Source organism: Uloborus diversus, chromosome 3 (genome assembly GCF_026930045.1).
Source record: "Uloborus diversus isolate 005 chromosome 3, Udiv.v.3.1, whole genome shotgun sequence".
Taxonomy (NCBI): Eukaryota; Metazoa; Arthropoda; class Arachnida; order Araneae; family Uloboridae; genus Uloborus; species Uloborus diversus.
In genome coordinates this window covers 13,144,639-13,170,515 of record NC_072733.1, presented here as the reverse complement: position 1 = coordinate 13,170,515, position 25,877 = coordinate 13,144,639, and the positions used below count along the sequence as shown (strand labels likewise).

At 31.5% G+C, this 25,877-nt stretch overlaps 1 protein-coding gene across 1 annotated transcript in view; it reads right to left on the bottom strand.

Moving 5' to 3' along the window:
• The window catches only part of LOC129218031 (glutamate receptor 1-like), a 357,221-nt gene that overhangs the window by 232,914 nt on the left and 98,430 nt on the right, over positions 1–25,877 (bottom strand). Inside the window, exon 3 of the mRNA XM_054852210.1 lies at positions 9,534–9,782. Coding sequence (XP_054708185.1) covers positions 9,534–9,782 — 249 coding nt within the window. The remainder of the gene's footprint in view (positions 1–9,533; positions 9,783–25,877) is intronic.

The window sequence follows — 25,877 nt, the reverse complement described above, 5'->3', positions numbered from 1 at the left end:
CTTTTGCTGACCACAAAGGACAAAAATGTATACCTTTAACTTGTTATCCACTAACACTGTCCGTAAGCTGGGTGCATTTAAGTCTTATTGTATTTTTAATTTGTATACTATTTTAAAGCTGAATTCATACATATGAGTACAGCCGTTAATAGTTAAATATGGCTCTAAGGCCGGAATTGGATTTTATTTTATGTTTTTGGAGACATCTTTCTCAGAGACTTGTCTCTTTTCTTTGGGGAATTCCACGAGTTGTTGACTAACATTTTTAAAGCAAGACAGTTAAGTATTTGCTAATATTCAACGCACAATATAAATAGTGCAAATATATTTTTACTGACTTGTATACTATTTTAAAGCTGAATTCAACGGTATAATTCGATTCAAAATTACAGGTTGGATTATATCAAATTTGTTTTTAAAAGCATTGTAACTGACTGACATGCTTACTCTTTAAAATGTCAGTCAGTTACCATGTTTTTAACAAATTCCTAAAAATCATCCAAACTATTTCGGGAATTCAATTTAACAATTAAGCTCAGCTTAAGAAATACAATAATTCAGGGGAAAGATCGTTTGCACAATGTATATTTTACGTTAAAGGTTACCAAACACTTACTGTTCGTCTTGAAAAATGTCAGTCAGTTACCCGTGGAATTTCCCCCTTGCAATGTTTGGATAATGGTTCACTGCTTTTTGAATAGTGTTATAAGTAACTAAATGCTTCTGGTCATCCTACATTGTTTGAAATAAGTTATGTAAATGGTCATCTCACTAACTTTTTGTAATGTCGGTTGAAAAGGGGTTTAATGGCAGTTGTTAAAATATCGTTTTTGGATAAGATATTTAACTTGAAATCCGTTAATTTTCGGAAACTCTGCACACTCATTACAACGACGCGTGACTTATGTCAGAGTTTGTTGTATTCGTCAGATAGTGGAAAGAGCACAAACTTCAAATTGGTATATTTTACATTCTTAAAATGAATTATAATAAAGATAGTGAAAAAAATAACAGTGCGACAAAATGACGCTGAACCGATACATATCACTTGCAACAAAAACAAAATATTCTCAACCAGTTAAATGTGAGGCGTGTTACAAAAGAGATTCGAATTACTGATTTGTTGTAGTTCTTCAAAGCTTGAAAAACAGAAATGTATCAGTAATGAAAAATAATGTTTCAAAATGACATCAAGCTCAAAGCAGAGAGCGAATACTTTGTCAGTATTACAACAACATTTAGCAATATATCCAGTTCGTAATATTTGTTGTGATTATCTTTCACATAATTTTTCTAAATGTCTGATTGATAAAAAATATATTATGTTTTTAAACATAATAGTTTATTTGTCAACAACACATTCAAAAAATAACCCAACATTGTTTCATTTACTTGTACAAAGTCTAAGAAAAACTGTAATCTCTTATTTTTCGTCATGAAATATTCAGCACTTCAGCATTTCTAGTTGATCTCCGTTTAGACGAGACTATTAGTTTTCTTATAAAAAGATCGTTTCTGCTATCATATTTAATACAATTTTCTTTACTTTCACATCGGAATCTTGAAAAATAAAGCCATAGACATCCAGTTTGAAGAATATTTGTGGCACGTATTTCGAAAAATAAATGAAAGCAAAAACTAAAATGAAGAAAGTTTAGCCGTAGTGAAAAGAGATTTGCCATTTTCTACAAGAAAGTTGAAGAGTGTTCTTTGAAGCAGAAGTTTCCTTGAAAAAAATACACAAGTTTTAGTACTTATTGACGTACTTTGAGATCTTTGGGATCAGCTTTGTTGCGTATAAGCGAGTGTCAGAGAAGCTATAAAATTTGGTGATTGACCTTTGGCGAGTTCGTTTGTCTCTATGGTTAACGCTCTTGTGAATTTTCATAGAAAAAGAAGCAAACATTTTATTCCTTGTTTAATGCAACTTTCCAAGTGAAGCTCTAACACAATCTATAGTCACTGCTAATAATTTTATGCTTAGTGGAACTATCTTTTGTGTTTATTTTAAAGATTGAAATCAAGAACCCAAGGAATTTCCGAAACTTGTTCAGATTTTCAAGTGGATCACAATAACTATTTTCTGTCTGTAATATTTATATGTACTAATGGTGAAATTCAAAACAGTTCGTTAATTAAAATTTTCAGCAATCCATTGAATATATTATGTCAAGCTAAATAAAAGTAAGGTATACAGTAAGCAGTTACGCGTCAAAAAGTTCAGGTTGAACCACATTTCGGTCTTTTACCTCTCCAAACGTCTGCGGAAGTTGCGAAAAAATTACACCCCTGACATCGGATTCAGCTTTCTCGATACATATAAGAACTATGTTTCAATTTGTTTTCTGGAAAAGCAGATCTGTTTCGTTTCCTTGTTAGAAAATAAGGTCTGGGCTTATAATTCAATCACATGATACCGAGTGGGACAATCATGACATTGAGGATAGAGTTAGCGGAACTAATTTATGCAATTTGACATTAACTACATGCTTGGACTGCAGACAGAAAAAAATTGGATCCTGGTATCTAACGTGTTGAAAAACTTCATGAACATTTTTAAAAATTAAAAAATATATATATTTAGAAATATATATTTATTTATTTCAATATTTTAATACAATTTTGAAACTGTAATTATTAATGAGACGCAGTAATCATCTTAGTGAAAATGGTAAAAAGCGTGATAATAGGGTCAAATTTAAAGCCCCACATTTGTTAGACGTAAGCTCAATGTGAGATGAATTCAAAAACTGTCTTCACTTTGATGCAGTTGTTTATGCATATAGAAATGCCTTAACATTATAAAATAAATACGTTTCAAATCAGATAGCGATGCAAATAAATAATCATGTTAAGTTCGTTGTTACCTCTTACAGCTTGCTACTTCAGCCAAGATAAATCTCTTGAATAGAAACTTGTTGTGTATCAGCAAATTAGTGGCTAAGATATTTCTTTTTACTAAGAAAACAGAAGAGAAATAAATGCGTCTTACGTTTCTACAACAGCTATCGACTTGAACAAGTCTTGCTTTGTTGCTAAGCAACATTTCAAACTATCCATGCTTTGAAGAGCCTAATTCGGCACATCAACTTTTTTTTAATTCCATTAACTGACAGTGCTAACTTCAAGAGAGCTGATTGCTTAATTTTTCAAGGTTAATTAAAAATTAGATAGATTCTGTTTACCACTTTAAGGTTATTAGTGGATCAGTAAGATACATTTTGTGAACGTAATCAAGGTTTGTTTTGTCTCAATGTTCGTTATAAATTGTTCATAACTGAAGCTTTTTGCATGTTTTGAACTACACAAAACTTAAGTTTATTATTACCCCAAAATCTCATATTTTAATGATTGAACCGTTAATTATCGTTATTTAGTTCCTTAGTTTATATAAAATATTTTTTATTTAAGGGTGCTTAGTGACGATGAAGAGCAGAATTTGGTATTTGTCAATTGACGCAACAATCACGATTTTCAGTGTCATACTTAGAGAAATTGCATTAAATACGAGTTTATAATAAGACACGTAAAAAAGCATTATGTAACACTTTGCTGTAAAATTTGAAAAAATCCTATTAATTTGTGTTCTTTCATTTGCTGTATCGTTCACGCAACAATTATAATATTTAAGTTTTATTACTTTCTTGATTTATTTTGAAACTATGTTTTTGTTTCTAACACATTACTTATCGGTAACGTTTGCAAGAAAAGTTAATCTGGTAGTGGCTAAATTCTAAATATTCAAAACAAAATCACAAAAAAAGGTAATTGCGTTGCAACGAAAAGAAAACATATAATAACTAACAGTATAATGTGTTTCAAAGATACCTGCTCTTTTTTAAAATGTTTACCTTACATTGAATAAGGAATTTGCTGTAATTGGCAAATCCATGCTTTTAGCACATATTTATGACATAACATTTCGAAGGGAGTGATTTTTAGTTGAGGATTAATGGGTACTTTAAATTTGAGGAGAAGTTCAAATAGTGTTTAAAAAATCTATGTTTTTATGTTAAAAATTTTAGTATCTATGTTTCGGAATTTTAACTCTGTACTTACAGACACTTAATGTTTTTCTTTAAACTCGAGCAGAGCAAACTGCAGAAGAAATTGTCAAACTTATTAAATTACAATCCTTACGACATTTTGTTTTTCTTCTAGCATAACTTTGTACCTTATACTACAGGCGCATTGATAACCGAAATAATTAGTAAATCATTATGTTTAGAGATTTCATTTACCAAACAAAAAATCTTTTTGTTGATAGTATGTATAAAAAAAAATCAATAGACTGCGTGTGAAATTCCTGAGAATATAAACAGTAAAGACAACTTAAAACTTATTTACATTTTATCTAAATGCTTCTAACAAGACTATACACAATTACGAGTAACATTTTGAGTTCAGGTAAAAACATAGCTAGCTTGAAAAATTACGGTTAGTAAGAATAAAATAAAATTACTTCGTTTCAATAGTAACTTGACTAGCTTTATTATTATAAGTAATTTTTACTTATTAAAATGGCTATAGCTGCAAAAGCTATGGAATTAAAGCAGATAACTGTTTAAACAAAAAACTCACATTTGTATTCGTTCTAATATGAAATTATTGAGTAGTTAAGGTTTTATTACATAAATAAAGTTAAAATTTGCAACTTCGTTTATTTGGACTAACTGGGACATTCAATCCGGAAAAATGAAAAGCTGATGATCCGGGTAATGAGTAAAAACTGTTTGCAAATAAGCAGATTTATCTTTCATAACATCAAAGACGATGCTTTGTAACAAAATTACATAGGATTGTTACTCGCAAACATTTTATCATTTTTAGTTCAGCTGCGGTGGTGCAGGACTGACGCTCCAAATGCGCCTTGTTATTTATCAGTTTACAACAATTTATTGACCGACCGATCTATAGGGAGTTTAATAATAAAGATTGAATTTTTTGGCACATTTATAGTTCCGCTCTTGCTATTATAATTTATAACTATGATTTAAGTCAATATATATATATATATATATATATATATATATATATATATATATATATATATATATATATATATACTAGCTGACCCAGCCACGCGTTGCTGTGGCAAAGAAGTTGGATTAAAATAAACTTGAACTCATTATTTTGATAGAATCAAATAAATATTTTTAATAGAGCTTAAAATAGTATAGCCGATTTTATAACATATGACATTGATAATGGGCATTATTCAATTTAAAAACGATTCCTAAATGTTCCTGGAAAATTATGGGCAGCGTATGTGGCCAATTTCTGCCAGTATCATTTCAAGCCAAAACCCGGAAAGTTTTCCGATAAAAGTTAATAACCTTCCTGAAATCATCTCGGAAGCCTCTTGAAAAATTCGAAGATCTTCCCGTTTGAAGTTAATAGTGTTTCTGGAACTTTAATGTAAACTTAGGAAGGGATACAAAAAAAAAGCTTAGCACCTTTCTGATTTATTAAGGAACTTCTATAAGCAGTAATGCAAACATAGCCAAAGCTTAGCCAGAACTGCAAGCAATTATCGAAAATTTTTACTCAGTAACGTTTCGGATTTGTTTTTTTTTTGTTTTTTTTTTTTACCGTGCAGGCTGAAGAAAGAACTTATTGAATTCAATAAGTACTAACTAAATTTTCTATGGAAAAAGCACTATACTTACGCTTAGTAAATTTTGTAAGTATAACTTCCGCAAAAAAAAAAAAAAAAAAAAAAAAAAAAAAAAAAAAAAATTGAAAGTGATAGTAAATATCGAACTAAGCGTAAACCACCATACACTTTTAGATTCTACACTACATTTTATTCACATTAGCTTTCTCTATAGTTTGTAATCAATAACTTCTTTACAAAATACACTAACTAAATTAAAAATGTATAAAAATTAAATTTTTTCAATGAAGTAGATAACATTGACTTCGAACTATTGTTTCTATTATTTGAAAACTGAAAACTGTCTAAGCACTAAGTTGTGCACAATGTTCTTGATCAACCAGTCTTTTGCTAATACGAAAAGTATGATAACTTTCCACGTGTGAGTAGGCAATATTTCGTTGCCCATAAGAGAAATATTTATGTTTCAATAACAAACAGAAATAAAACATTTTTTGTTCTTTAAATCTATTTATGGTCTTTGCAAAAGCTAAACGAATCAAAAATTGAAGCCTTTCAAATGTGTTGAAAATTATGACGCTAATAATGGATTACGTGGCAACACAAACATTTCTCCTTTAAACTTTTCCGACAAATATTGTTGACTTTATGTAGAAACGTGTACCGTTGCGTAATTTAGGTGGGTTTAAATCGCGAAAAAGAATAAATTGTTGAGCCAATTTTCAACCGGAAATCGTGTAGACGCATTCCTGGTGTATCCAGGGAATTTAAAAATTCATTTGGAGTGTTTACTGCTTTGTTTTCATCGACAATTTGTTCAGCATCAATGGAGAGCTTTTTTTTAAAGCCGTCAGTAATGGCTCATTATTCGCAATAATTGTAGCTAAGACAGAGTCATTGCTCTGTTGTTATACGTTGCAAATCAGTGTTAACTAAGTCGGTGGCCCGACTATCAAGTAACGGCATATCATAATGACTAAGTGGCAAATTTGAAATTGAAACGCAAAAACCTTCAGTTAAAACTAAAGCTTCATATTCATCGCTGGTGTAAAATCTGGATTTGGACATTTGTGTGTTTTTTAAAATTTATGAAATACGTCTTCAAACGTGAAAGTAATATAGTTTCTCCTTAAAAAATAATGATTGTGTTGGATAGTATGTCGTCAAAATTGTTTTAAACAGTTGACGAATACTGTTTCTCCTTATGTCAAACCTGCATTAGAAAGTGTCAACTCCCAATGACTTTGTGCTACCAATAAATACAACTTGCGACATGCATCAGGATATGTATTTGACAGTCGACAATTGACGATCCACAAATATTCCTGTCTGTTCGGGAATGTTTACCGAAAACAAAACTGCTACAAAACCAGCGCGATTACAGAGGCAATTATAATTTTAAAAAATTAAATTTATCTGGAAATAGACTCTCAATTAGTTCACTTTTCGTCTCAACGGCAGTGCAGAAATTGTCTGGCTATTTGTTGTACTGTATATTTTGATACAGTTCAATTTCACCGTTTCCAATACTCAGCAATTTCTTAGAAAATACTTATGCGATTAGATTATTTTGCGTTTATACTCGCATGTTCATGGCCAATCGCATTATCTCGTTCATTACTCTACAAAAAACGTTTTTTTTTAAACATGCGTTAATTTCATCGGAATAACTGGTAATGTCTGCCGGAAGTCCCCACACAGTATTCAGACAATTTCGCCTAAAAGTTTATCGTTGCCATTCAAATCTTGCATAATCCTATGATGTGCTTCGAATGAATGCTTTTACTCATGAGACATAGTACACTCATCCCAAATTATAATTTCACTCTCTTGCAACACTACAGCCATACCACGTCTTTTTTTTCTTTATTGTACACATTGTGTTTTGTTTGTTATGAATATCTAATTGGCAACTTTAAAGCTGAATGTGCTGTTCCTGTACCATCTAAAAAAAAGTAGCAGCAATGCCTGACGATGCAATTGTCACTGCAATTTTCTGTTGCGAATGTATCTTTCCAAGAATTAATGATATTAAAAATTTCCTGGGGAACAAAATAAAGAAAATAATTGTTTTCCGCTTAAATTCATTAACTTTCCTGAAATAAACCTGGAATATTTTTGAAGAATTCAGTAGTCTTCTTGGTTAAAAAGGCAGTTATGATTCTGTCACCTGCAGAGAAGCCTAAAGCAGGATTAATATAATAGCCTGGAACCTTCCTGCTTTTCTAAGAAAGCTCTCAAAGCATTAATTCACGCATTGCCAACGCGAAGACATACTCTCAAGCAAGTAGCTCGAAAGTAGTTCCTCTGCAACTCTTGCAAAGCTTCGTGATCCAGATAACTTTTCGCACTCATTGGGTGTTGAGTCAATCTGGACAAACCGCAATCACTCCGAAACCGATACACCTATTAAATACGTTTAGTTAATCTTGATACTGGTGGAGAAAAATACTTTTCACAACGGTGTGAAATCTGCAATTTGTAGCAATTCAAGGAAACGTTTTGAAAAATATAGTTGATTTTCTCAGGAAGTAAATAATAACCTGTAATATCCCGAAACGTTATATGGAAATTCTAAGCAACATCTCTGAGCTTTTTTTATCATGGTGTTTTTAGCAGTAAGTCATACGATGTTAGAGTTATATCGATGAATTAACTTACACCGCCATCTATTAAGAATTTTTAGAACTAAACAATTAATTCACACTATTATTGCATAATTAATATGAAATTTGCAGTAAAAAATTATAAAAACTATTCTATCTTTTAAGTTGGACCAAATGACACATTGATATGAAATTTGAGAAAAATCGGTTGAGTAGTTTCGGAGTTTACCCCGAACAAACATCGTGACACGAGATTTTTATATATATAGATATATATATATATATATATATATATATATATATATATATATATATATATATATATATATATATATATATATATATATATATATATATATATATATAAAGAAACACTATCATATTTTGTATTTATAATCTGGACAAGTCAACCAAAATGAACTTCACTAAAAATGACCTTTACTACTCAGTTCAATAGGCGCCACAGGCTGCTCTATGATACTGGTAGACAACACATTTGATAGCAATATAGGGATTGAATAAGAACGAAAAATTCTTTTAAAAGAAGGAAAAAATGAAAAAATCCCAAAATGCCCTGGGGCCTCATCAGGGGGTACTCCTCAAGGGTAGGGAAAAACCATGAGATGTTTCGTGAATGCTGCTGGCGAAATTTGCCTAAAAAGGCAAAATTTGATGGTTGTACGATCTTTCTTTTGATTTTGAGTTCAGGTATGAATTTTGTTTCTCTTGTGGTTTAAATGTTGTTTTATTTTCTTTATATAAATCTTGTAGCTTAAATATTGTTCTATTTTCTTTAGATAAAACTTGTATTTTTCGTTTTTAAGGTTCAATGTTTGTATTTCATGTCATGCTGATATTCTGGACTTTCAGTAACCCAATTACTTGTTTTGTGAGATGTCGGGGACTAGTGCTGCTTTTTTAGGCAAATTTCGCCGGCAGCACTCACGAAACATCTCATGGTTTTTCCCTACCCTTGAGGAGTACCCCCTGATGAGGCCCCAGGGTATTTTGGGATTTTTTCATTTTTTCCTTCTTTTAAAAGAATTTTTCGTTCTTGTTCAATCATTATATATATATATATATATATATATATATATATATATATATATATATATATATATATATATATATATATATATATATATATATATATATATATATATATATATATATATATATATATATATATATATAAACATATATTAACTCTTAATAAATTGATCCGGTTAAACCAGCGATATGGAAAAACGAGGGCCAAGTAAACGAGGTTCTACAGTAATAATTGCTTTGTAGGAGAACACAGTACTTACCATCATCTGAGTCGTAAAGATATATTATTGATTTCCATCGATAATATTTAATAATGTCTATGATTGCTCTGAGGTACTGAGGTTTCATGCTAACGCCATATTGCATAGGCCTGAAAAAGTTCGTTTGAGGCAAAGCTGGACTTAAAAATGGCATATGAAATGTATTCGTGTAAGCTGCAAGTGTTTCATATGTTGCTTCAGCAGTTGGAGCAAGTAAGGTGAAAATTCCTCTGTTGAGCTGGGAACACACTGCAAAAGAAAAAACAATTCTCGTTAGTTTGTTTTTATTGTAATTAATTGTACTTAAAATTATAACTGACATGTACTTAATTTATATGCTGAAAGAAACTAAATATATCCATGAAAATTATATGCTTGTGAGAAAAAACTTGCTTTAATGACCAGTAGAATTGAAATTGTAGCACATTATGGGCTTGTATATAAAAAAATACGATGTAAATATTGGCTCGCATCGGTATTTCATTTCTTGAGACACTGTTGCTTCAAATATTTGAATTTTACTAATTTATATATTTTGATGTTTATATATTTTACAATTTTTTGCTTATCTATCAGATTTTTTTTTTTTTTTTTTTTGCAAAAATAAAAACTTTATATGCAGATAATTTTATGAGATAAGTGTTTTAGTAAGGATATACTACTTTTGACACAGTCATTTATTTTTCCAATTGGAGTAATAATTTCAACTGGAGATGAAATTTTTTAATTGTTCTTTTCGGAAAAGTTTCGTACCAAACATTTAATGATTGTCAAAATACTTCCGAATTTATTAATAAAATATTAGGGGCTGTTTACATTTAGGACCTTTTTTGAGTTTTATTGTTAAACGAATTTTTTTCAAAATGTAAAACTTCTGATTACTTCCATCATATTTAAACAAATTGTTGTTCTAGTACTCTAAAATTTTGTGTACATATTTTGTGGGACCTATTCTAGGACTTATACATCAATTAAAGTAAAACTAGTTGATACATATTTTTAAGGGCAGGTTTTGCATCACAATTATAAGTTTTATACAAAACTTTAATATTTAATGCAGAATTACCATTTTATGAGCTAATAAAATGTATTCCATTTAAACTGTGATATTCGGCTGTAATTTAAGCCAATTTTGGAACATATAAGCCCATTTTTTAATTCAAAGTAATAACAATACCCGGTTTGGAGGAAAATCATATTAAAATTTGCATCATAGTCTTATTTATTTTCAATATGGTGCTACATTATACATTCATATGTGTTTTTGTAATCATTAAAAAATAAACTGGCCAAAATTTTGAAAACAGAGCTGTTTTCGCATGATGCTTTTCAATTCCGGACATATATTTTTGAAATATATATATATGAAATGAAAAAAACGATGATGACAATAAAAAAAAAAAATTCACTGTAAAATGTTCTCCTAACAATAAAATATCATAGTATAAACACTTGAAATGATCCATTAAAGATTTTGTATTTTTTTAAGAAATCAGAAAAAAACCCTCGCCTTTGTGAAAATAATCCTTGATTGGGGAAAGCAGCAAAAACATTGCAGCTTAACCTAACTTGCGTGAAGAAGATAAAATAAATTATCGTAAAAAGCTTGATTTCCTTTTCTGACGCTGCTGAAAATGCTTGTTACAATCGTAATTCTTGTAAATATGTTGTTATATTCATTATGCCATTAAACACGTTCCATTTTTAAGTATATGTATTTAATATATGCAATATACCATGCTCATACCGTATAACACCAGACTCCGCAGGGTCAATTTCAATATCCCAATCCCTATTTGGTAGTGTTATCAATCTCTAAACGAAAAATTCCTACACACACAACAATAGGCAGAATGTGAAGAATCAACTGCAGAAAAAAAATCAAGTCATTTAACCAATTATTAAAATATCAGGAGCTGTTTAAAGTTCATATCCGGTATCCCGGACGCCAAATCTGAATGGAATAAATCTATTACCCGTACAGCAGCGCATCAAAAAACTTGGAATAAAAAACTTATTTTCATAATGCTACTCTCGAACGACGAAGGTTAAAATGCAGACTGCCGATGCGCAAAGGAAATGAATAAAACTGAGCACGTGTCGTGTGGTATCAAATGAAAGGAATCAAGTGGAGGATATAAAGAAAAGAAAAAGAAATTATTTAAGAACTTAACTAGAATCTTATATGGACAGCGGTTTAATGCCCTTCTGATGTCTCCGACTGTCTTTTATTCCTTATGTTACTTTTTTATCAAATAAAATTCTTTAAAATAATCTTACTAATCACAACGTTATTACGTGGAAATAAACGTTTTAGTATTTCAAAAAAAAAAAAAAACCTGCGTGTGATTCAAGTCTAATTATTGAGTTTTTTTAGCAACAGTCTACGCCAAAAACTGTTTTATTTCTGGCAAAGTTCATTTTGGTCTTCGCCTGTTAATTCAGGAGTTAAACAGAAACAAATTTTGCTGTTGTCGTAAATTTAGGTCAAATGAAGCGAACATGGACATAATTGTGTTAGAAGCAAAAATAGCCTAGGATTTTCTGCAGGGACACCGCGAGGGAGTTTTGAAAGTCGACCCAGTAGAACTTTTGGTTTTATCACATAGTACGAATTCTAATATGATATTTTAAATCCATTAAGAACTACTCTGACCAAACCCTCATCCATCAAAAGATAAATTCTGACTGAAACGGTGCCTGGAACGAAGTTCAAAATCGGTCAAATCTCCTCAGAATTGTGAAAAGTGCACGCGTAAAAGTGCATTAACGCTGTGAAAAAAAATCATATAAAGATTTTAAAAAAGAAGAAAATTAATTTGAATTCTAAAATTTTGAACTCAAATTATGTTTTTCGCAATCACGAGTTGCGACAAGACCGTACTCATTGGTTACTACCCCATTTGTTTGTTTCTGGAAACGACTCCTGTCCCTCCAAGCGTGCTCCTCCTCTTGAGCGGCTACGTGTGTATAGTTGTGTATGTGTATGTGTAGGCTTGTGTGTGTGCGTATTCTTGTGCGGTATGCACGTAGACGCGTGTGTATGTGTGTAAAGGCGCGTGTGTGTATTTGAGTGTGCATGTGTATGAGAGTGCGTGTGTGTAGGAAGGACAAAACGCCACCGACCAGGAGAAACGGCTAACGGGAGGAATCGCGCCTGCAGAGGACAGTGGGGTTGAAACAGGAATCACAACGTCAAGGACGGTCAAGTGAAAACAATTAGCAATCGAGTTTGCTCAAAAAAAAAAAAAAAATCATCTTTATATTTGAAGCAGTTTTTTTCTTCCTTCGGTGCCATACTTCATAACCCCCAGTGTACTTTTTCCACACTGCAAGTGTGTATTTCAGAACCAAATTCCACATTTAATTAATGCGTGTATATGGTGCTATAGTAAAAATCTATATCTCACCCTAATCATTACTCATCTATCTCATTTCTAATTTTTTTTCGATTACAAAAAGCAACAGATAAACAGATAGGGCAGACGATAAATAAGTTAAACAATACAAAGAAATATACATATCACAGACGATAATAAACACATAAATACTGAATGAGTAGTAATAAGTAGATAAAAATTTACAAAAAACAGTATCCAATTACTGAGCTTTGGTCAGGAAACCAAATCGTTGTATTTAATTCTCAGAAACCAGTTCGATTAATAGGCATTTAGTGACCATCGTTTGTTCCTTTTTTGGAGCCTTGACTCCCCTTTTCCTATTACATCATCCATTTATCACATCCAGCTGGAAAAACAATAATCTGACCTAGTTTACGATCCAATAATTTACGCCGCCTGGTATGTGGATCCCACTTTGATATCCAGCTGTTACAGGCGGGATGAAAAAGTACCTTATAACTTTGATCGGTACAACAGAATCGCTTGTAGGCTATTATTTTTATCAGCACATTCATTCGCCTAACTTGTAAATGCTTAATTTCTTTCAAAGGCTGAAGACACTTGAGGTGTTCAATGCAAACTGCAATTAATTAAAAACGCTTGTTTTAATACACAATTTATTGAATGTCAACCTATTATTATTAAGCTTCAACATGCAAAACTCATTTCGTTTTCTATACAAAAAAAAAAAAAAAGAAAAACAAGAGATCGAATTCCATGATGAAAACGTATACCGTATACCGAAGAAAACAGGTGTGAGCTTTTACATATACATAAAAAATCATATAATTATTGTAAAATATTTCTCAAACTTAGTTTCTCATCCTCAAAATAAATTATTCAAAATTGTAGTTTAATCAAATTGCTTATTTTTTAAATGTTAGCTTGTTGTTTTTTTTTCGCAATTTATAAAGTATGTTACATGCGATAAGCGCATTTTTAAATCGCTGTATGTCACTTGAGGTGGATTTCACAAATATATCGAGCACGTCACATTTATTGTATCTTTAGGGCATAGTGGTTTCGTATTTAGTGAATAATTTTAATTTCAGCCAAAAATGAAACATAGTTGAATATTTGTTTCAATTTTTCTGGAGATGAGCTTTGCATTGCATTAAAAAGTTTCCCAGAGTTTTAAAATATATTTAGAAAATAACTATTGGAGTGCCAAGAAATTGATTTTCACGTACACTATATAATCAACAGATAAACGTATATAATAAACTCATTAATCAAGAAAGATAAATATCAACTGCCTAAAAAAAATTTAATTTTGGCGGTTTTAGAAGTAATTTATCGCATGTTAAATGCAGTTCATTTTCCTACCCATGCATTTGAAATGCAGACATATAGGACAATTTCTGACAACCATCAGTGCTTGCTTGCTCAAAAAAAAAAAAAGTTTATGTAAATCCGAACATGTGTCCCCTGGAATCATACCCAAAACAACGATTCGCGTAATATTTTATGAGAACTGTTCATCACCGCTTCACAAAGTTCAGAAAAACATATCGTCACCTCAGAGCAACATTAAGATAGGATATAATACCAGAAATAACACTAAGCTGCTCAATCTTACTGTTGTTCTGAGGCGACGATATATTGAAGCATTGTATCACGTTATTGGTACGTAATGCCATGTCGGGTTATTTACGTTGCAAAAAAAATTTAACTGCATTAAATATTTTTTTTTTTTATTAATCTTGTCCCTGTGATTATTTGAATATTCTATACCTGAAGAAAGAAAATAAATATCTGGTTTTACGAAAGAAAAAAAAATATTGGAAAGGGAAAAATATTTCAATAAAAGATTTAATACCAAGAAAAGTATATACGTTTCTCCCCCTTTTTTATCTTTTATGCGTGTAGGTACAATCTTCCAGCGTGTGCTAACTCGGAATACTGAAACACCAATAACGGCAAACTCTTATGTTTCCAATAAAAGGTGCGCAATGTTTTGAAGTAAAATTTCAGAACCTGCGTCAAATATATATCTGAAAATGAGTTCGATAATGGCAAAAAACTTATCATGACTGTGGAACACAAGATCGATCAATAACTATGAATATTAGGCAGACATGAAAAGTGGTAGAAAGAAAGACTTTGGTATTCTGACTGAAATTTCTATCCCCAAGGAATTGTGCTTTCCTTCCATTCGATCCTTTTCGAAATGAAATGCTCCTCTAGAACAGCAGACGAAGTAATATCCGTTCTCTTTCGGAATTTTCCTCGGTTTCCGTTTACAGGGTCTCTGTCTGAAGTCGTGGAGTGGCTACGATATATGTTTGATTTTACTAGCTCAGTGCGAGGAAGATTAAAAGAAAGAAAGGTTTTTTTTTTGCTCGTTTAAATCAAAATTTTCAATTTTCAGCGAAACTTTGACATTTTTTGTTTATTTCTGGTTGCTAAATGTTATTATTTTTTGTGTTGCAAGTTTTTTTACAGTGTTGCTTATAGTATCTTGTCAACAAAATGTTTCGGGTTAAAAATAAGCTCTTTTTGGGGGGGGGAGTTGTAGGGGGGTTCATGTGTTTATGTTTTTCATTGATAAATTTGTAGGATTTTTTTTTCTCGGCAACAATTGCGAACGTGTATGATGCTTCATCACAAGCATCTGAATAAAAAATTACATATTTTAAAATTATGCTTCGTTTTATGATTAGACCAGTGTTTCTTTCAGACTTTTTGCTCCGGGGGGGTCTTTAAAAGTTGGAGGAATGTCGTATTTAAAGGGGCGGGGCACTTTAAGAGTTCGGGGGGGGGGATCAAGGGTGTATTTAAGGAGCGGTACATGACCCCTCACCCCAAGAAATAAATTTTAAACTACTATCTCTGAATAATTTTATAACTTCAATTTACGAAGTTACCTTCATATTTGGCTTGCCCGCCCCTCCTCAAATAAATCCCTGTATGCGTCCACGGGCTTGACAATATGAGTTTTAAAAAACACTCCTGATGCATTATATCGCTCCCATAAAAATGTAACAGATCAAAAGACTGACAGTACTGCAATATTATATTTAAAAAAAAAAAAAAAATTGGAAAATCCCAAAAAAAAAAAAATGAAAACATATCTTAATCATTAAAATATACACGAAACCACTCTAAGCGAGAAATATATTATCAAGTTTCACATTGACTGTCCTCCGCCACACTGTAACTGCATAAGAAACTTTTAAAATTATAAAACACGCAACGGAGCATGAATATATCATGTAATAAAAATTATTTAAAATTGAACACAGTTTTAGAATATTCGTTGAAAAGCTTTCTCTAAAGTCGAAATTTGTTCCATTAGATTACCTCACAATTCCTAAAATTGACAATAACGTGTAATAAAGAAGTGCAAATAGTAAAGAAAAATTACTCTCACCAAGTTTCACAGAAAAAAAAAGACAAGGAAAATGATAAGATCCCGGATTATGTACACTTAAAAATCATTAAGAAATGCATGCATATGTATGCACTAAAAATACTTAAAATATTCACTAAAAGCTAAAAAAAAATATGCGCTAAAAACAAAAGAAATACTGGCTCTTTTTTTTCCTTTTTTTAAATTTACGTGAAGAAAGAAGTGAAGAAAAATCTTATTAAAAACGCAGTAATATGCATTTAAAAAATACCGTTTTGATGCATTTATATGCATTAAACGTCAAAAGGGGGTCAAAATTAGCAATTACATATGCATATATGCTAAAGACGGTTTCGTAATATGGGCAAAAATAAAAAAGAACTAATTAAATAAATAAATCTAACTAAAGATAAAACTAAGTAAAAAAGTAGGGTTTTTAAAAATTGAAATATTTTTAATTTTTTGCATTGAAAAAAATGGATAATATTACTAAATTTGAGCGCAAGTTAACAGTTGTCAAATAAGCACGCTTGAGAAATTTTCAAAGAGTTATTTCTTTTACTTAAAATTTAAAAAAAAATGTTATGAGGATAATGTAATGGGACTCCAAATTAGTTTCAATTTAGGAGTTCGATTGCATCGTAAACAGGCATATGTAAGGTCTATTTATCATTAAGTAGATAGAGATTTTATTTAAGAAAACATATGATTTATGGATGTTCATAATCTTTTTTCAACAACTTCATTAAAATTAGTTTTGATATAAAGCTGACAAGCTAAGAAAACTTGGAGAATGACTTCTGAACACACTTGTAAATTACATATTGGAGTTCATTCTTTCATACAATTTTCAGAATGAAGAGTACAATATCGCACCTCGGCAAGAAAAGTGACACAACTCAAAAAACAGCAATGGAGAAAATTAAGGTTTTATGCAATAGTAGTTTTAAGATATTTAGTCTTGAATATTGCAATACTTAAAAAAAAAAAAAAAAGGAAGTGGTGTTTACTGGATAGTTTTTGTTGTCTAAATGAATAATGCATCTTTAAAGTTCGAAAATGTTCTATCTAAATTATGAGATTTAAAGAATGTGTCACTATTGGTTTTTTCGTTTTTACGCTACCATGCTACCAGTTATGAAAGCTAAGTTTGTAGTAGTTTCTGTGGTAAGAAAGAGGTTTTAAATCAGTAGTCAGTACATTTTCCCCAAATTTTGAGGTGTGTTACTTTTCTTGCCAAGGTGCGATATAATCACGGGTGATTATTGTAAATAAGTTTTTGAACTAAAGGAAAAAAAAAATTAAAAAACAAAACTTTCCCTCAAAATATTTTGTTTTTGACTCTGATTGCAAAGATGATCACACTAAAGATATTAAAGACTTCTGTTCGCACAGATTTAAAGAAGTTCACACTTTAGAGGGCTTCAAGCTCAAGAATGATTACGAAATTAATCTATTCTTGACAAAACATCCGCGTAGATTTTCAAAAGTTATCGTCGGCCTAAACTGTAAGATGACATGGTGGGGGTGAGGGAGGTGAGGTGGTAGTAAAATAGGCCGAGTTTAGACATTTCTTTTGAAAAGAAGACAGCAATGACAGCATGTTACTTGCCACATAAAGGAGAAGCGAATATTGGCATTATAGGCATTATAGGCATTTCCATTACAGTCCGCCAAAGATAATTCACAGCCCAATATCACTTCCGCTCCATACAATGATAATTAACCAGAAAACTTTTGATTTCCAATAAGATGTAACATAACTCCATGAGTGCCCACAGAGTGCCAGAGTACATGTCCTAAGATTCCGATACGAACCTCACCAATGTATTGTGTGAGTTAACAACTAGATAGATAATAGAAAAGATAGTTCCAACCACCTCATACCTATAGACAACAACAGAAATAAGCGAACAACAAACGAAAGAGGGTAATAAAAAGGGGGAAACATATCTTGTTCGTTAATTGCATGTACAATTCCAGGGAAAAAATGTACATTCTGCAGCTTGTTGACAGCTAGGGACTTTCTGTTGACAGTGACAAAATTGAGGCCACAGAGGCCGACCCCCTCCCCCGATGATAAAATTCTGAATTTTCTGTAATTTCCCTTAAAAAAATCTTTACATAGTAAAACAAGTGTAATCTAAATTTTTCTCCGGGAGGGGGGGGACCAGTTGGCCTCCTTCGGGGGGAGGGGCATTGCCCCCCGGGAGAGATGCTTGGAAGAAACACTGGTTCAGACCCTTCAATATAAAACAATCCCAATTATTAAAAACAGTTTTTGAATTATAACAATAAGGTCATATCGCGCAAAACAAACATTTTCCCCCGCACATGGAAGATTTATATGCAATATCAAAACGATCAATAAGCAAAATATTTTGTCTAAGAAGTCACACTTGTGTGTTTGGTATCTTACAAAAAAAGTTTATTATTTTTTTAAATACTTCTTTTGACGCGAATTTTTTTTTTGTCACGTCTGGGGGCAAAGTATGTGATTTTCTGTGGAATGGCCCGCTATTTGTTTCTTTTTGAAACTAACGCTAAAAATAACTAGTAGGAAATAAAAAACAACATATTCGAAGCATAAAATGCTAAAATCTTGAAATTTAAAACTGATGTCCAAAAGTGTGTCCCGCACGTGGCGGGTAGACTCCATTTTAAAAACAAAAATTTAAAAAGAAATGAGAAAACACATTTCTTAGCAAGTCACACGAAGCAAGTACTTTAACATGGTTACGAAAGCTTTTACTTTCAACCGATATTAATTTGCACTCATAGAAAAAAAAACGAAACACTTTTAATTATTCGGCCACTATACATGCTAGAAAGAAAAGAAAGGTGCCATCCTTCTTTAAAACTACATAGGTAAAATTTTGATAAGGGACCATATACAAAGTAAAATTAGCACGAAGTCTTGATTTTCGAATGGGAACCCATATTTTTTTGCTACAAAATTATGTTAAAACAGCAAAATGCAGCCTGGGTACGAAATTTTCTTGCATTCCGTGCAGTAGAACAAAAGTTACTGACGAAAAACGATTTAGGGACCGTCGCCACAATTAAAACGCTACTTTCAAAGTCACAGTTTACCAAGTAACGGAATGTAAGCCAAGAAAAGATAGAGGTTATCTTGCCCAATATATGATTTTTTTTAAGTTCTCCTTTTTTTTTCGCAATTCGATACTTTTTGACCGATAAAGTTACGCCACAAAGCGATTTAGGGTCGACAATTTTTTTTGTTTTGTAAAAACAGTTAAAATATTCACTGATTTTTGTCTATCTGGTTTAACTTTAGAAAGACGGATGGGGTCTGGCTGGTTCCTCACATAGATCGTTGTTTAGTAAATCGAACAGTGACAAATTGAAAGTCATTTAACTTTTTGACTTTTCATAATATTAACCTATTGAATTGCTTATTTAATCATTCTGCCATTAGTCTCATAATGTAAATGTTGAACCTTATATCTAGAAAAGTGATACAAATGTGTTTGATAAAGGTATTGCACCTATGTTACTGGTTTATTTTGGAATGAATAGAAGGTCTTTTGATGCAAAATTGAATTCGCGTTTTTAATTTCACTGACATCGGAAGAAGTTTGGGACATCGCATACGAAAATATAAGAAATATACCGCACCAGCGTGTATATCGTAGTATCAATCTGAAAAAAAAAACAGAGACAGGAAAATATAAATACCCAGATCATATTTTTTTCAAAAATTTTTATCATAATTCATAAAAAATCTAAATTTACATTTTAGCTGTTGTAACTGATGTTTTTATTATTAGGTCGTTTCATATTTTTATATGAAAAAACAATCTTTGTCGTACCTAATCTAGTTTTTGTGGTATGTGTAAAAATTTTAAAATACGTTTTAGCATTACGAGAGGGACTTATCAAAACTTAATTCTGAAGTAACGGCTGGATCAAATTAAACAAAATTTTGCATGCAAAATTAAAAAAAAAAAAAAGATGCCGATCAAATATGTGAAAAAAAGGGGGATTCCCATTGAAAATTTTGAAGTTGATGTTCGAATTAATATGAAGACGACCCCTTAACAGCATTTTACTAACATAATTATGTAGAACACATTATTTCTGAAAAAAAAAAAAAGAAACACATCTTACACATATCTCTAGTGTCAATAGTCTTCGAATACGAACAAGTGTTTTTTTTTTCTTTCTTTCTATGACTGTACATAGCATATGAAATTATGAGGATAATTTAATACATATTGCCCCACTTGTGACTGTATAATCACTCAGTAAAGTTTTCTCCCGATGGTTTGATTTGCTGTTGTTCTAAGCAGCGTGTGTATTCACGGTAAGCTGTGAATACACATACACCCAACACCACCTTATGAAATTGGAGCTTAAGATGCTAGTAGTACTTTTAATAATATGAGTCTTCTCCGTCTAAAAGTCATAAATTTAAAGAAAAACTATCTGTAAGTCTTTTTAATTGCAATATGAAAATTAAACGTTGTCCACAATGTTACACTTTATGGGCCGCATTATCTAAATCAGCTTTTTCCCTGTTTCTATGTTTCAATATACTCTTTAAGAATATTTCCTATGTTAACATGCATAAATGAATCACAATTTTAACGCTTTTGTTTTTCATCCAATAACAACGATTGAGATACTATATAAAACGTAAATAACCATAAGACGTAAAATACATAACGGAGCGAAAATATTGTTACAGCAAAAAAAAAAATATTCCAGCTTTGCAAAAAGAGTTAGAAATACATGTTTCGCATTTAATTGCAAAAAAATGAATAAAAATAATATCATGATCTTGATTCTGTATATCATTTCAATAATGCGGTAGCCATAAATAATGAACCAAGAATGTGTCAACTATTAAATTTTGTCTAAAATGTCATTAGTATAAAAATCCTACTGCAGCCTCAAAGCTAAATTAAACTTGCAAATGAGTGTTTGATGTTAAAAACAAAAACAGAATGACAAAACGAATTTGGCGAAAGCCAGTTAATTTAGAAACTATGCTTTATTTTTCACATCAAAGTATTTGTGTGGCTGGTTCGTTTAATGTCCCTCTCTCTTTTTCAATGAATTAATTTGTAACAAGTGTCGATTTTCAATCAATGAAATTACCCCCGATGATTACAACTATGTATGGAATTATTCACGATATCGACAACCATTTCGCCATGATTTGTGCAATAATTCATTTCGTTATGAATCAAAAATTTATAGATTTCGGACCAAAATACCTGGAGAAAGGAATAAGAATACCAATCACAAGGTTAAGTTTTTATGCCATAAAGGAATTTTATTGAAAGGAAATCTTCTGGTGCATTTCGTGTGAAAATGTTGCTTAATGAATATTAAGCAACATATAATCTTTCTTCTTTAAAATAATCATTTATCCTTTGAAAATGATTATTTTAAAGTTTATCATGAGAAGTGTAGCATTTCATAGTTATGTTTCAGAAACACGCTTTTTCTGTGAGCAATTGCTAGAATTAAATATCGCCTTTTATTCTGCCTTCCAATTTTTATACATTCCGATCGCTACAGGACTTTACGAGACAACATAAATAAAAATTTGGCCCAACATCCTATACTCCATCTGCAAATAGTTTCCTGCAGATAAGGAAGGGTGGCCCAAAGCGGGTAGGTTTTCGAAGAACGCTCGAAAATTATAGTTTTTGGATTTTTATCGTAACAATTTCGGTTTTATTTTCTAGTTGGGTTTTTGAACTTCAAAATAAAAAGTGATTTTTGTATTACTTCAAACCCAATATTTAGACATACGGCGGTGTGTCAGCCAAGTTCGGGAATCAGTCGACACATCTGCTAGTGTGTATCTTACACGAAACATTTCAAGCTACTATTGACCCCCCCCCTCTCATTTCTCAAAAATTATTCATTCTACGTGCTTGAAATTTTGTATGTCTAATAGAGCTGCATAGCAGACCTACACTTTAAAAACGGTTCAAAAACGTTTCTGGAAAAAAATGGGCAGCTGATGTGCCCCATTTCTGCCAGCATAATATCTTACAAAAACCAGGAACGTTTTACGCTAAAAGTCAGTAACACATTTCTGAGATTATCCTTAAACTTTCTGAAAAATTGAGAAACATCCTTTGTTACAGCCAGTCATGTCTTAGGAACCTCCTTGATTTACCAAAAAGGCCCCAGAGGCATTCGAGCAACCACGGTCAGAGCTTCGCAAGTAAGAACCAAGCATATCCCTTGCCTGATATTTCTGCCTTGCAAAGCAATCCAGTGACTTATCTCGCTCTTTCTGAGAGCTTAGTCAATCTGGACGGACCGCAAATGAGCTTCAGCCGATACACTTAATAAACACGCTTATTCAGTTTTTAAACTGGTAGCTAAAATTATTTTACTATAGAGAAAAGTCTGCTCTCGTGCAACTTGTAGTAGTTCAAGAAACTTTTTTTGCGAAAAAAATATACTTTACGGGGAAATTGGTGAAAACTCGTGAATTAAATAATAAATAAATCCTAAAATTCATGAATGTACCTCTTATAGTTATGGAATTATTAAGATCTGAAAAGTGTCATTCTTTACACTGACTGACGCACTCACTCACTCATCAAAATGTTAACGAACTTCCAAGTGTCTCACATGCTTGAAATTTGGCGTAAATATAGATTTTCATGCATATGTAAAGAGAAAAATCTAAAAAGTCAAAAAACTACATTCAAATAGCAAGAAACTACGCTATTTTTTAGGAGCATCACGGCGTAATCATTTCACCACGCGATTGCAAAATATTTCGCCAAATAAATCAAAACAAATGGACTCGTCAAACGTTGCCAAAACAAAGTTGTTGAAGTTTTAAATTAACAATTTAACTTCTAACCAAAATGGGGCTTTAAACAATACTTTTAGTTCCGCTAAACTGAAAAATGATCCATCAAATAGTTAAAGTTGCCAGTCTAGAGTTAAGCCTTTAAAATCAAAAATAACCAGCTTTAAAATATATAAAAACGTTAGATCTTAATTAAATGCAAAATTTTATAGAAGGAGCAAAAATGGCCGCAATAATTTCAACAATTGAGAAATAGTTTTCGCCAATTCTGCATATTTTACGCGATCTACGTTATAATAATCCCCCCGAACAATAAAGAAATTCCAGACAGATTTTGAGATGAGTCTTAGCAATTTTCCTAATTGTCGACAAATTTGAGGACGCTAAAGCCAAGAGCTAAGGTACTTTGGCCTTGCTGATAAACGGGGAAAACAGACGATTATTGCCCAAAATTGACGATCGCGTCAAGTCCCCAGTTATCGAAATATCTTCAAAATTTCCAATTAAAATTAACCGCAAACCAGCGCACCGTAAAAGCAGGGAAAAAGGAAACCATATATTTATATACACTTTTGCATTTATAATTGTCTAAATTAGAATATAACCTTTGATTTAGTTTTGCAAAAGTAATGATATCCCAGCAAAACATAAATGTGAAAAAGAAGCCAAGTTCGGTCTAAATGAGGTTCGGGGTAAACGGTGTCACCGACAAAAAACAGTTCAGATCGAAACGGTTACCAAGTTCCATAGAAGTTCCTCATAGATTTTCGATTTTCCCATAGTCTTCAATTCATTTAGAAAACATTTTTTCTTTACTTTCTTTGATATTGGATTTAAAACTTGGCAAGTTTGAAAAAAAAATAGTGATGACTATATAAAACTTGCCGCAAGTTTAAAATCCATTATCAAAGAAAGTAAACAAATTGTTTTCTAAACGAATTGAAGAACATGGTAAAATTCAGCATCTATGAGGAACTGCTACAGAACTTGGTAACCGTTTAGATCTGAACTTTTTCTGTCGGTGACACCGTCAACCCCGAACCTCACTTCAAACGAACTTGGCTTCTTTTTCACCTTTATATTTTGTTGGGTTAATTTATTATCTAAATTGACAAACCTTTAAAAAATCCACTTTGCCCTACCAGGGAGTCGAAATCGGGTAAGCTTAACTAATTGTGGTTTGGTACATTTGCCAATCAAATATGAAGTTAATGATTAAAATAGTTGACTAGCTACCTGCCATAAAATAAAAAAATATATAACAGTTGTACTTATCTGATTTAAAGTCAGCACATTAGTTTGTAAGACATACCAAAATAACTGATTAAATTAACAGATTAATTAATTGCCATCCTAAAAAATAACTTTTTAAAGTTATATTTATCCTATTGAAATAGAAAATCTAAGTCAGCACACGAGTCAAGAAATTATAAATAAATATACATGATTAAATCCTATACCCGCTTTGCCCGACCCGCTTTGTCCAAAGGTACGTTTTTTATTTCAATAACTCCAACTTTAAATTTAAAAAAGAAACACACGAAATGACTATCGTAGTTTGTAGGTGGATGGTGTCGGAATAACATATTATTATAGACATTCAAAAAAAAAAAAAAAAAATAGCTAGTCTTCGACTAATCACAAGTTACAAAAGTTCATTTTTTTAAAAAAGAAATATATCCTTTTTTATTTTGAGCCTGGTTGGGACTGATTAAAACTCAGGGGAGTTCATGAAAACACGACATGCGCATGTATCGCTGCTTACACACCATTGGGTGGCACACGAAGGCCTACCCGCTTGGGGCCACCCTCCCCTATATCTCTAAATTCAATTGACTTTTTATCGATCCAGGATTGAACACTAGATAGCAATTGATCCCGAAGGTAATTAAATCATTGATTAAAAATTTAAAAACAATGTTTTCTTAAAATTTATTTTTGAACTATATAACATTCCTTTCCCTCTAATATTAAAAAATATATATATTTAAGAAAAATTTGCTCATGAGTAAAATTTATGATTTTAACATTCCAAGACGAGCTGAATGACCAAAATTCAGCCATCAGTTTTAATCTACATTACGTTAAATGTTACTCCTTTTCCTAAAAATAGAAAAATCTGTTCCACTTTCTATTTTTCTCCCATAACTAAAGAATATTATGACATTTTGAAACTTTAGACAGCATCGTTCTTCATTGATGGCGAGTTTGAAAGAATATTTGCGGAATCCATTAAAATAATAACAAAAAATCGAAAGAAAGGAATTTGATGCTCGGTTACGAATCATTAACTCACAAATACGTTAAAGTTGCATCGTTTAAAATTTCCTGAATTTTTTGTCTGGTGAAAAAAATCTTGATACACACTATTTAAAAAGGGTTTTTCCTAATTCTTCTGAGAAGAAAGAAAAAATAAAAGTCCAGAGGGGATTAAACGTTTTTTTTTTTTTTCATATTCCTATTTTTTCTTCCCTCTAATGTACACTTTGAAGAATTCAATCTCTTAACAAATTGTTTTATTTAATTGCAAAATTCCATGAGAACTCCCATGCAATTTTCATAAAAAGTACGAAGTATTTCAAAACGTTTTTTGCTGTTGGTAAAAAGGAAAGCCCTGTGGTATTTGCTCGCATAATTTAGCTCTTGTTTAATAAACCATTATATTAGAAAGTTTAATCTAGGACGTTATTAGTGTTTGCACCGCACTGGAAAAAGTTATGAAGAGCTTGGAAGTAAAGTTGAATTTCTTGTTCGTCAGGTGAGAGAGAGAGATTTGTAAT